A 12,851-nucleotide genomic window follows, 5' to 3' on the forward strand; every position below is an offset into this window, starting at 1 on the left:
GAAAATCGCATGAGATCAACTGTTACCACGTGAACCCTACGTCCGGTTTATGTGTGATGTGTTAAATAAAACATTTCCCTTCGAAAGGGGTGTGACGTTTGGCTACTTACACATATGCAAAGATTTAAACCAATCTGCTTCATACAGAGGTTAATATACTTCTCTGTAAATTCAAGTCATTATGCTTTCTCATATCGCTGCTCGTCAAATCAAAGTCCATCGAAAACATCATTCGATTGTGTTTTCAGCTTGCTTGCAGCAGCTTGCTGTATAGTGGGTTTTACGTGGGTTAAGTGACAGCATCAGTGGCGTGAATCCCTTCATCCAACCCTCTATCTTTGTGTGTCGGGCTCTCCCTGGAGGAGAAGAGCTGAACAGCAGCTGAATTGGTTTCCATTTGACCCCAGTACATTGGAATGTCCGGAAACTGTGTTCCAGTGTCCAAGTATTTATTATTTTTAATTCGTAGGCTAGACAGTTACTTCAGCTCTGTGGGCAGGCTGAATTAATGCATCCGTTTTCAGGTTCTGTGAGAAGTTTATTTTGCGTTTATTTTTTTTAATTTTATATATATATATATAATTAAATACCCGATACTCCTATAAAACTACGTGTATTCGTAATGTGTATTTAGGCCATTTTATTCTTTTGCTCCTATAGAGTGGAGCTATATTTAAGATTATGTGATTGCACTTGCTCTACTATCAAAACCCACAGAGTGATCTGCCTTCACGCATTTAGATGGCGATCTAGCACTCCGGACAGTTGCATCAGTTCCTGTGTATGCGTGTAAATGGCTGTGCTGCGGCTGCTGCACGCTACTTTTTATTCCCAGGACGCAGAATAGTAATAAATCCTCCTCTGCTTGGAAAGGCTGTGATCATAATATAGACGTCACCCTCCTGCTCGAGTGGATCAACCAAGCCAAGTGCGCAGTTATTTGTAAGGTACAACAACAACAACCTCCAGCACCATGCCCATGGATAGAGATTTCTCGGAGATCCCCTCGCTGCGCGGAGATGATAACTGCGTCAGAGCCATAGCAAACACAGCTTTGAATTGCTCCGGATCTCTCTACTAAAAAAAAAAAAACGAGAGAGAGAGAGAGAAAACAGAAAGGGACTTGGTCGCGTTGCGGGCTGTTGTCGCAACAAATAGGACACGAGACGTGGATTTAAAGGTATTTAATAACTGCGACACTGGATGTGGAGATCTTGACGTGCACACCCGAGCGCTAGTGTAACGTGCCGTCATTGTGCTGTTCGGTCGCACGTCTTTAGAGTGTTCTACATTTAAATGGGTACTGTGTAGCTCTCTTGGCACGGGGCTGCACTTACAGGACGTCGCGGACTTCATAGCTTCATGTGTCTGAAACGTGTGCACGTCTCGTAGCCCCCAAAAATCAAGTGCAGCAGTTTCCCCGAGCTCAGTTTTACCTTCGTATTTATTTTTAATTCCGTTTGAGTTCAGACGGGGAAGTTGATGTTCAGCGTGGCGATTATGAAACACAGAAAAACTGTACTACGCACTTTTCTATTCTGCTTTTCTGAAGTGGCACGCCCACTCCTGTGCAATGTGGATGCCCCGTGCTATTAAATTCATGTGCTGTATTCATAGATGCGCACACTGTCGCGCTGTATGCGCATAATTCAGTCAATTTCCCCCAAGTTTTGCAAAAAGAGCAGAAGCAGTCTACCAGAAAAAGGCCCGTAAAGCACTCGAGGAGGCTTTTTTTTTTTTTTTTTTTGCATTAGACGTCTGTTTTGTTTTGCTAACAGATGGGGGCACTCTTTCAGAGAGACCATCGGCGAGGGTGAATGGGGAAATGGGGGTTGTGAGAAACAGAGGGCGATAGTAAGCCCATTAGTACTATAATAAGGTAACTGAAATGGACTGCAGCCATATTACATCAAAACTACTGCCTATAATAGATTTAATGTAATTAGTGAAAGTAGTTACTGTGGCAGAAAACATGAAAACAAGCCTAAGTTTACAAACGTAACTTATCTGAATATGAAAGTGGAATGTTTTGAAGTTGGGCCTGTTTGTCATATGCTTTCCTTTTATTTTTAAACAGTCATGGAGGAAAGTGCTGCAGCAGCCCCTGGCACCGGTGTTGCCCCATCACTTCCAAGACCTCAGTCTTCCTCCTTTATCCCTTCTCGCAGCATGCTGGAGTGGAGACGGAGGGTCAAGTCTGAGTATATGCGCCTTCGCCAGGTCAAACGCCTTAAAAAAGCAGAAGAGGTCAAAGTGAGTCACATTGACGTCACACAAGTTCAATTCAGATGTTCAGGGGGTTTTTTCAGGGTCTGTGAATGAAGATAAGGTCGTAGCTAAATTTGGCACAAGACATCTTTTCTCTTGTGCAATCAGGGTTTTGTGCAATGGTCTCTAACAAATAAAGAGCAAAGCTTAATTTGCATGTGTGACACTGGTGTGTCTTTTGTATGCAGTTCTCAATGCGTATGTTATGTTAATAGTGTGTATGTCTTGGTCCTTTTTTCTCTTTTTTTTTTCTAGACCCTTTTCATGTCTAACAGGCAAAAGATTGAGCAACAGACAAATATCCTAAACACAGAATGGTCCAAGCTCCGGATTCAGTCCATCCCTCTGTCAACCGCTAATGGGGGTCTGGCCACGAAAAAGGTGGGTGGGTGGTCTGTCAGAGAGAGATGGAGAAATTATGGGGCGCTGATCTAGCTTTAGTAAAGCAGGCATCCCTTATGCTGTAATGCAGTGTCCAGGGTTTGAAACCGCTCATTCCCTTCTGTCACCTTTCTTGTCTTTTCTCCACTGTCCTATCACAATAAAGGCTAAAAGCCCCCCAAAATATGCAAAAAAGAGAGCGATGGAGACTATTAAGACAATGGCTGGACACATGATTTGTACTATTATCTGAACCTTGCGGTACATCTTCTTATTCCTGTCCAAGATGCTCTGGCTAAGCTAGAAGTTCAATATATTTTTATAATGTGAATGTGTTGTGAGGAAATCCCTTCTTGAACATCATGTTGAGATCTCCTCATGCCTCCCAATCTTCTATACCGATTCCCAACTGGATGGGAAAGAGACGTGTGGTAGAAGTGGATCGCATGACAGTCTAACAGTCTGCGGCCTTGTGGGAGCTTATAATACATACAGCCTGATGGTGTAACCACATCTTTCTCCTCCCGCATGCTGTCACGGTCGGCTGTATTGTGTTAACTGGTTTTATTCCCCCTGCTCAGAGTTAAGCAGCAAGTGTGTAGTTATAAAACGGCCGAGTGCTGCAGCATATTGTTCTGGGATCTGGTGATTCTCAAGCCACCTCTGGTTATCTTACAGGTGTGTACAGTGGAGTTTGGCTTCCCAGGATTCAAAACTCAAGCCATTGCCATGAGACCACTGTCAACAGTAGCTGGAATCCCCTTTATGTACTCCTGGTCCCCTCTGCAGCACAACTTTATGGTATAAATAAAACACAATTGTCATTGATACAGTTACAGTGTCATATCACCCTTAGAGCACCCTGAATATAATGTGTTACTAATTCATCTGATTCTAGTTATGAGTTAAATGGAAACTGATAATGTTCTGCTCTTTTCTTATTAAATTCTCTTTTCATGGAACTTTTAGGGCAGCTGAATAAACTCAGGAACATATGTTATCGAGCTATAACATAGGAGTTTGTTCCACAGAAGTTACATTTTGAAAAACATATCCAAAAAACGGGGGTATGCTCACAGAACACTTTTACAACAGAACTTTTCATTTATTTTTTTCAGTCAGGCCATGAATAAATTTCTGCTAACAAGTGTGATTGTCTATTGCTTTTACAGTTTTGGTCCCTCTGAAGCATCTGCAGTTAGAGACTTGTTTTAACCAAAGTTTGTATGTTCTAGGTGGAGGATGAAACGTTCCTCCACAACATCCCTTACATGGGCGATGAAGTGCTGGAGCAAGACGAGGCTTTCCTGGAAGAACTGATTGACAACTATGACGGTGTTCATGGTGACAGAGGTTTGTGTTGAATATTATATGTCCCTGCAAACAAGAGACATATTAAAGGAAATGCAGCATCAAGTGTCTTAGTAAGGTAATGGGTCACCTCGTACCGACAGAACAGCTTCAGTGTATATTGTCAGTGATTTTCTTTGAAAATCTTTGAAACTCTGCTGGTGGAATTGGATGTCATTCTTCAAATTCTTCAATTCTTTCCTCTGATTGTTTTTGATTGGGGTGGGGAGTACTGTCTGATATGTTGGTCCAAAAATCTCCAGTAGGTGTTAAGTTGAAATTTGGCGATTTTAAGATTTGCATCCTTTTCGTACTTCACTAATCAAACAGTTCAGTGGATAGGATAAAAGGGATAGCATAGAACAACTGAATTTTGATTTTCAATGATCCTGCACTTTTTAAAACCAAATAGACTTTTTGCCTTCTTAATAAAAAAGTCAAGAATCACACATTTAATTGGTGATAACTGTCGGTATGACATCTCGATTGTGTTCCAGAGGGAGGGTTCATCAGTGATGAGATATTTAAAGAGTTAGTGGACGCCCTGAGCCAGTATTCTGACCACGAGGAGGACGAAGAAGAGGAGGCCTCAGCAGGAACTGTTGGGGACATGGCAGGGAAGAAAGAAGAAGAGAGGGTGATGAGGAGGAGCTCAGTGGAGGGCTCGGAAGAGAACAAAGCTGGATCTTTGGCATTTGTCAGGAGGAAGAGGAGAAGCACTACTGAGGGTGAGTCTTCAGCTTGGCGCATTTGTGTTTTCAGATGATGAGAACAAGAAAAGTACAGGCTCATGCTGTTCGTGTCATTGCACTATACACCTGCCACAAGGTCGCCCTGCCACAGCAGCTCTTGAGCTGACGTTGTTTGCCTTAAAGCTGCCTCTGTGTCCCTACTGTGTGTGAGTGAACCCATTTGTCCTTTACACTGATATGGCCCAGCTCTAATTACAGAACTGAATGACCTCATGCACCGAGCTTTATGGAAAACTAGGCTATATACACACTTAGTGACAGTTCATTTGAAGCACACCTGGGCACACTGTCATTTAGAGACTGATTCACAAATACATGTGTAGAAGATGGGAACGTGAATCAAAGATAATGGTAAAAGAGATGTACAGTGTTCTTATTACATCATTTTTTTCTCTTTTATCATGTTTTTTTTTTTACCAAGTGACCTTGAGAATTGAAGGAACTTTACCATTGCAACAGAACATATTGCATAACCTTTGTTTGTGAGTGTGTATCAAAACCTGATGTCTGGACAAACCTGGGTGATTCACATCACATGTCTCCCACAGTGAAGGACATGTCCAGCAGCAAGAAGATCCCCAATGATAAGATATTTACAGCGATCGCCTCAATGTTCCCCTACAAAGGCACCACAGAGGAGCTGAAGGAAAAGTAAGAAAAGTGTAGTCTATCCGGGGATCTGTACGCACAATGCCGGGCAGTCTGTTGCTTAGTGTTCACCATGGAGACGAAAGCTGTCAGAGAGGAAAGTAATAATAGTCGCTCCCTGTCAGGCTCTCCAACTCAAAGGGGTAGTTACATCAGCATCTGAAAGAGCTGTGCTCAGAAAGAAAAAATCTTCATCTTTGTCCAGCACTGTTTCACTAAGTTAAATGAGCGTCAATAGTGAACCACAAAGAAGTGACACATCCCGCTGAAACTTTTCATATGTCCTCCACAGGTACAAGGTCCTCTTGGAGCCGCCAAGTCCAGTGAAGCTACCCCCTCTCTGCACCCCCAACCTAGACGGACCTTTTGCAAAGTCTGTGCAGAGAGAGCAGTCGTTACACTCCTTCCACACACTCTTCTGCAGACGCTGCTTCAAATACGACTGTTTCCTCCACCGTAATAGCTTCTTATATATTCTTTCAAAGTTTGAAATGTATATATTAAGATTATAGTGTTCCTTCTGAGTTTTGAGGGTAATATATTTATTATTTCTGAGTCTTTTGTTTTTTTTCCATGAAGCTGCTACTAATAACCACATAATGAAAAACAGGGGTCAAAAATTTTTCTTTCTGTTGATGAAGCTTTTCATGCTACACCCAATGTTTACAAGAGGAAGAATAAGGAGATCCGCATGGAGACTGAGCCATGCGGTGTAGACTGCTTTCTGTTACAGGTATGCCCACAGTTGTTTAACTGATGCATTCATGCATTCTCTACACATTAGAACTCCCTATGTTTTCCTCCTGATCATATTTTAAATGTTCTACGTCTTTTCTCTTGTGAAGAAAGGGGCTAAAGAGTTTGTGGATCAGAATATGTTGCGGTCACAGAAGTCTCGGAGGCGACGGAGGCAGCCCCGTCCAACCAGTTCCAGCTGCCCTGGACCATCTGGCTCTGCTGAAGAACCCAACAGTGACCATGAAACCACCTCCTCCTCAGGTGGGGCACCTTCTCAAAATGTCACTTACTCTTGAATGAATGAATGAATTTAAAAAAATCAGTTCATGTGTTCTTCTTTCTGGTAGCAAAAGTCTTTCTTCATTATGAGTTCATGCAGTATAGATAGTGTATATATTTTAATTCGTTTCTGAGATCCACCCCCCAGAAGGCTGTCCACCCTGTCTAACCCTCTTAAGGAAAGTGAAATTTGGCTAGAGATGACAGCTTTCAAGCCACATCCTCTCTCCTTTCCTTCCCTCTTCAATCTCCTCCTAGTATCAGCTCTTTCTTGCCAAGAAAAATAAACTAGCCATTAGTTTTGCATGCTTCAGCCTCAACATAAACACATTGTTCCCTCTCCACCTCACTACTTTTACTGCACTATATTCTTTCACATTTCTACTGATTTCTTCATGCAGAGAGCAAGAGGAAGGAAATAAGCGCACACACCCCTGGCTGTTTTTCTTTCTCTTATTCATTCTCAGGTTGTTGCTGATTTCTATCAGTTCCTTACCAGAAGCCTGTGTTAGTTTTGGAAACTCCTGGTACTCAGGCAGTGACTCAGCAGAGTCTCCCACATGTGTTGGGATAATGTGGAAAAAGCAGATTGTTGAGCAGATTAATAAAGACACTCAGCGCTGGAGCATGTGGCCACAGTAATGCTCCATGCAGTCTGTTGCCTGGCAACATGCGCTGTCTTGAATTGTGGAGGCACGAGCATCATTGTTGGATATCCAAAACCCCAATCAAAACTCACAGTCCCTTTTGTGTCCATTTATATACAAAGACGGCTTCTAGAAACAGCAGCTTTTATGTTTGTGCAAGGTTAGAGCACCTTTTATTGCATGATTGCGGATAAAAGCTGTCACAAACTTTGCCAAGACCAAGTAATTTAAAAAGTGCTTGCTTGTTCAGATACGTGTTGAGTAAAAAAAAAATGTGACAAAATGCTTTCCAGCTAAATCCCCAAAATATGTTTGTGTATGTCTGTGTGTAAAAAAGAGGGGAATTCACGGTGCCAGACTCCCACCAAGCTGCGTCCAGGAGATGATGACGGGGAGCAGCAGGCGTGCTGTGTCGTCCAGTGGAGTGGAGCAGAGGAGTCACTTTTCCGGGTGCTACACGGCACATACTTCAACAACTTCTGCTCTATTGCTCGCCTCATCGGTACAAAGAACTGCAAGGAGGTAAAACATACAGGCACATACAGGTGTTCACTTGTTTTGGTTTGAAAGTTAGTGTTAAAACTACTAAATATTAGTCACCACTAATAATTGCACTTTATTTCAGCTTTATCTTCGTTCTGTGTCCAGATAGGATAGCTACATTAACCGCAGTGTACCGGTAATTAGATTTCAAACTATGTAGTTGAGAGTTTATAACATGTTTTGCCTGTAGCAGCAAATGTAGCCTGGAGACATGAAGCCTCAAGCAGAAGTGAGGAGCAGTGCACAGAGATTTCTTGCTAACTCTATGCCTTTGATTTCCTTTTCAAACTTGCCTTTAGAGCAGCTTGACTCAACTGACATCATTTTATACATTTTGCACAGCCCCATCATAACTCACAAATAGCTTTGTTAAACAGTTTCAGTCATATGAACCAATGCACCAGTAAACAGACATTAAAATGTAGCTTGCTTTATAATGACAGTACAGATGCTTTCATAAGAAAATGCAAGGAAGTATAAGTAAAACAGTTCTTAACCTCTTTGTAGACTACAAAACAAAAAAGAAAAAGAGAATCTCAGTTGTGCCTCAGTTGTGCCTGATTACCTCTCACATCTGTTGTTTACTAACTATGAAGTGTGTTTTTTGTAGTCTATGAACTCAACTAAAACTCTCTAAAACTGATTCATAGTTGTTTTTGAAATAAAGTACAAACCATACTTGCGCTGCTGATTTCTGTTGCGTCAGTCCAAGTATAATAACGTGCATCCGGTGCTTGTGGTTTTATGGTGTGGATAACTGGACTTACTACAGAGAGAATTGCATATGGCACCATAAAGAGGAATGCCAACCAGATGTGACGTCTCTCATTTTCCCTCATGATGCAGTTGTTCAGACATTCCCAGCTTCCCTTGGGCTGTGCATGAGAGTGCTCTGTTGGGAACATTTTGCTATTTTAAAAAATTAGATTTCAAAAGTTTTTATAGTTGTGCATTTATTTAAAAAGCGTCACCCTTGATATCCAACCCTTGTATCCCCTCTTGTTCCATGGCCAAACAAATCTGTACTGGGCTGCTAATATTCTGACTGCCCCACCCACCCACTGCTTCTCTGAGGGGAAATGCTGAAACCAGCTGCATTATGTATGTGTACATCCCAGGAAAGAGGCCAAAACTGGGTTTTAGCAACCAGAAGTGGTTGAGCATGTTTTCACACAGATGCATGTGAATGTCTGGTCTCTGCAGTCGGGTTTTAGATAAGCAGCTTGTTTTGAAACTTGGGTGCCTTTGTTACTTTGCACAAAATAATTGCAGAATGTCTTCATAGTTGTTTGCTTGCACGCTGAACTTGCAAGATGATATGTCGTCCACGTCATTGTCATTTCCCAAAGGTCTATGAGTTTGCAGTGAAAGAGGTTCTGATCCATCGTGTTCCTTTGGAAGATGGAGGCATCTCCCCTCAAAAGAAGAAAAGGAAGCATAGGCAAGAACTCAACTGTTATTATCTTTTCTCTGACTTATTGTTTCGTCTTCCGGAATAGGTGTGAAAGAAATTTGAGCTTTTAGCAAAGAGGAATAAAGCTCTCTAATATATTTAATGCATATTACAGGTTGTGGGCAAAGATTCAACTTAAGAAAGGTATGTATAACTAAAAAAAGACATGGTTTTTACTTCATTATGCCTTCTGACATACAACACAGCTTACTGTTCCAGTCTGAGGGCGTTGTCCTCTGTTGTTCCAGATAACTCATCCAATCAAGTGTACAACTATCAGCCATGTGACCACCCCGACCACCCATGTGACAGCTCCTGCCCGTGTGTAATGACCCAAAATTTTTGTGAGAAGTTCTGCCAATGTGAGCATGAGTGTAAGTGTTAACTTTTTTATTCATTTCATCACAATTTGTGGCTTAATTCTACCAAAAACACAATAGCCTGCTTGACCATGCGATGCTCAAAGAAGATTGTTTGTTATAATCACATTTTCCACTGAGAAGCCGTTTGCCAGGCCACAGTAGAGCAGGGCAGCAGAATGTAAAACGATTTTGCAGTAGTCTGGCAGCGGTCAGAGGAGAAATTGTCCTCTGGCAGGGATAGGTGGGTGTCTGCTTCACAGAGAGCTGCATTCACAATGAGCTATTTGCTGCAGCAGCAATGCCCCAGAACTGTGTTTTCTTAAATGGCCACATGGTGGAGAAATGCTTTTTCTGTATGATGCCCTCTGGAGAGTTGATAATAAAGAGAGAGGATAAGATTAAGCAAACATTTTTTTCTGTGGTCTCGGAAGAGGAGTTTTTTCTGCTTGATTTGTTCATCTGTGCTGGTTTAGTCACCTTTTCTCCTCCCATCTCCTGATTACCTCGCTTTTTCCCGTAGCGGCAAAGAGCCGGGGCCAAACAGGAAGCAGGCCCTAGTTCCACATGTGCGTGCATTAAAAACTTGGAGTGAAATCAAAGGGATGTGACAGGCTCTGTGCTTGATATATAACATCGTCTCCTGCGTCAGTATGAGTCAAATAGCTCGAGCTAAACGGCGCTTGATGATACAGAAGTATAAAATCCACTCGTGGTGGGAATGGGAAGCGATAGGCTGCCTTGAGCAGCCTTAGTATGGACAGGTTTTTTCCAAGCTTGGGCTATTGGAAAGACATTTCCGTTATTCTTGCTTGAGCCTTCCACTCATCTGCCCTGAGGGTGTTATGTTACACGCCTCAAAATTGTATTTCAGCATGTCTGCCAGCAGAGGTCTCTGATTAATGAACCTCTCAGCATTACTCAACCTCTGAGCTCCTCTTCTGCAACTGTATTTCGAAATTCAGGGTTGTTTTTTTTTATTGAGTTTTTTAATCATAATGATATTTCTTCACATAATGTAGTATATTTCTGGTTTACTGCTAACTTCTTTATAAAACATGTCAGCAATTCCCCTTTCAAAGCAGCTCTGTGTCTAAATGTTGTCTAGGCCAAAACCGCTTCCCAGGCTGCAGGTGTAAGACTCAGTGCAACACTAAACAATGTCCCTGCTACCTGGCTGTAAGAGAATGTGACCCAGATCTTTGCATGACGTGCGGTGCCGCAGACCACTGGGACAGTAAAGTAGTCTCCTGCAAGAACTGTAGCATCCAGAGAGGCCTGAAAAAGGTACACTGGAAGATGTGGCTGTTTAAAATTTTTAAAGAGTGAAATTTAGTGGTATTAAATAACTCAAATATCATATGGTGTTTTTAGCACCTGCTTTTGGCTCCCTCTGATGTTGCTGGGTGGGGCACGTTCATCAAAGAGCCTGTTCAGAAGAATGAATTCATCTCTGAATACTGCGGAGAGGCAAGTCTGTGCAGTTTAGTCGATTTTATTTTCAAATACATCATCCATGCTGCGTGCTTACAGTGTTATTTTTCCTATATGTGTGCATAAGCAGCTGATCTCTCAGGATGAAGCAGACCGACGTGGAAGGATTTACGACAAATACATGTCTAGCTTCCTTTTCAACTTGAACAACGGCACGTATTCCCCACAGCGTAAAATTCTAAGCCAGGCGTACCACTGCAGTGTATTAAAAAACCCATAACATACTCTGTTTCTCTCTTTAGACTTTGTTGTGGATGCCACACGAAAGGGGAACAAAATCCGCTTTGCAAATCATTCAGTTAATCCCAACTGCTATGCTAAAGGTCAGTGAAGGGGGGGTGGGGGTCACTTTGCTTTACTATATGAATTCAGCAGCTTTATAAGAGTTATTTTGTCTGATGTTATATTCCCTGCCCTTGCAGTGGTGATGGTAAATGGAGACCACCGCATTGGAATATTTGCCAAACGAGCTATCCTTCAAGGAGAGGAGCTCTTCTTTGATTACAGGTAGAGTTGAAGGCCCCTTTGTAATCTCCAGCTTCAAGAGATAATGTATACAAACTCACACTCTTCATACTGTTTCCTCCCACAGATACAGCCAAGCCGATGCCCTCAAATATGTGGGAATAGAGAGGGAGGTAGACTTGTCTTAGCTTCATCGGCTGCCTACCTTCAGAACTGGTCCTTAACTCCTCAGCCACCTACTAATGCTTCTTTCCCCGTCTGCAGCATCACATTTAGCTGACAAATTTCTATCAGCAGTCACCGTCTCTGCCCTCCCTGCTGCACTTCCAAAAATAGAAAGCCCCTCCCCGCTGTTTGCAGGTGCTCATGCGCCACAAACACTGTACCACCTCCTTCAGTGACAGCCATTAGCTCTCCTCCTCATCTGCTCAGACCCATCCGCCTACCTGTAAAACTGTATCAACCAAGCTTAAACTATTTAAAGTGGAAATACTATTAATCCCTATCACTTACTGTACTGAGAGCATCTCAAATTTTTTATTCCATCTCGTCAAAGCAAACAAAGCCGAAATAACCCATAGCACAGTGTGTAACTCTCAGCAGTTTTGTTACTGTACTTATTGACTGGCTTTTCTTTGAGAATTCAGTATGTAATGCAATTTTTTACAGTGTATGTAATGATGGTAAATGAAATGCATGTGACAAACCATCCATTAAACATGTTAGATGCAACATTAGCTTTGGACAGATACTGTTGTTAACGTGCAGTCATGCAGTCATGCAGCTAGCAACTTCATCCATCTTTATGGTAAAATAAGTTATTGTGCATTTATATCACTGTTCTGCAAAAATAGGCAACCAGACGAGAAACCGACTGACTGAATGTAACCTGTAGATGATGGTGAAGAGATCTCATTCTGCTTTTCATTTTAAACATTATCCTATTATTGGTACTCAGACTGGCATGCATACGTCAAGCATTTATCTTTGTGTTTACAACAGCCCGATACTCTCGCATTTTGCCAGGAAAGTAAGTCACAGAGTAGATGTTTCCTTTGCAAATAAATAAGTGCCAAATGATTCCAGGAAGAAAAGTGCTGAAACAACATGGCTGTGTTGCGTAACAAAGCTGTGTTAAAGGTAACCAATGAAGGTTATGACCATTGAAAAAGCAAATTTGTTAGTGTTTGACCAAATATTAAGGCCCCCCACATGTGAATGTAAATGATCCTTTTTCATTTGTTTCTCTTTATTTTTTTATGTCCACACTTGCCATTTGGTCTGTTCTTCATTTATAAAACATTAAAAGCCCACTTTGAAATGAGATCTTTCTCAATAGAGATGAACAAAATGGAGTTTAATGCTGTGTACAGTGTATGCCTATAAAAATAAAAGTTTAACTTTATACATTAAAGATGCCACCCTAGTCCTTATCTGTGCTAAATGCTCCCTACATTGAAAGCTCGAACAACAC

The 12,851-nt window shown here is 41.9% G+C and overlaps 1 protein-coding gene across 2 annotated transcripts; it reads left to right on the plus strand.

Moving 5' to 3' along the window:
* Positions 1-734: 734 nt before the first annotated feature.
* ezh1 (enhancer of zeste 1 polycomb repressive complex 2 subunit) lies at positions 735-12,791 on the plus strand. Of its 2 annotated transcripts, none has more exons than XM_026164406.2 (20): positions 735-1,180; positions 2,078-2,253; positions 2,524-2,649; positions 3,328-3,450; positions 3,885-4,002; positions 4,497-4,727; positions 5,300-5,402; positions 5,692-5,855; positions 6,041-6,132; positions 6,245-6,398; positions 7,401-7,585; positions 8,956-9,047; positions 9,175-9,203; positions 9,308-9,433; positions 10,527-10,705; positions 10,793-10,888; positions 10,983-11,064; positions 11,155-11,235; positions 11,335-11,419; positions 11,505-12,791. In XM_026164406.2, the coding sequence occupies exons 2-20, from the start codon at positions 2,080-2,082 to the stop codon at positions 11,563-11,565; spliced, it is 2,301 nt and encodes a 766-aa protein (XP_026020191.1). In that variant the 5' UTR covers positions 735-1,180; positions 2,078-2,079; the 3' UTR covers positions 11,566-12,791. The 2 variants fall into 2 exon arrangements, with proteins under 2 accessions (XP_026020191.1, XP_026020192.1); XM_026164407.2 differs by having other exon boundaries at positions 735-947.
* The last annotated feature ends 60 nt before the right edge of the window (positions 12,792-12,851 follow it).

This window comes from Astatotilapia calliptera, chromosome 4 (assembly GCF_964374335.1).
Source record: "Astatotilapia calliptera chromosome 4, fAstCal68.1, whole genome shotgun sequence".
Lineage (NCBI taxonomy): Eukaryota > Metazoa > Chordata > Actinopteri > Cichliformes > Cichlidae > Astatotilapia > Astatotilapia calliptera.

Coding starts and splice junctions, on each gene's coding strand:
- ezh1 (XM_026164406.2), top strand. CDS start 2,080: ATGGAGGAAAGTGCTGCAGCAGCCCCTGGCACCGGTGTTGCCCCATCA. Junction 6,133..6,244: donor TAGACTGCTTTCTGTTACAG/GTATGCCCACAG, acceptor TCTCTTGTGAAG/AAAGGGGCTAAAGAGTTTGT. Junction 11,236..11,334: donor TCCCAACTGCTATGCTAAAG/GTCAGTGAAGGG, acceptor CTGCCCTTGCAG/TGGTGATGGTAAATGGAGAC.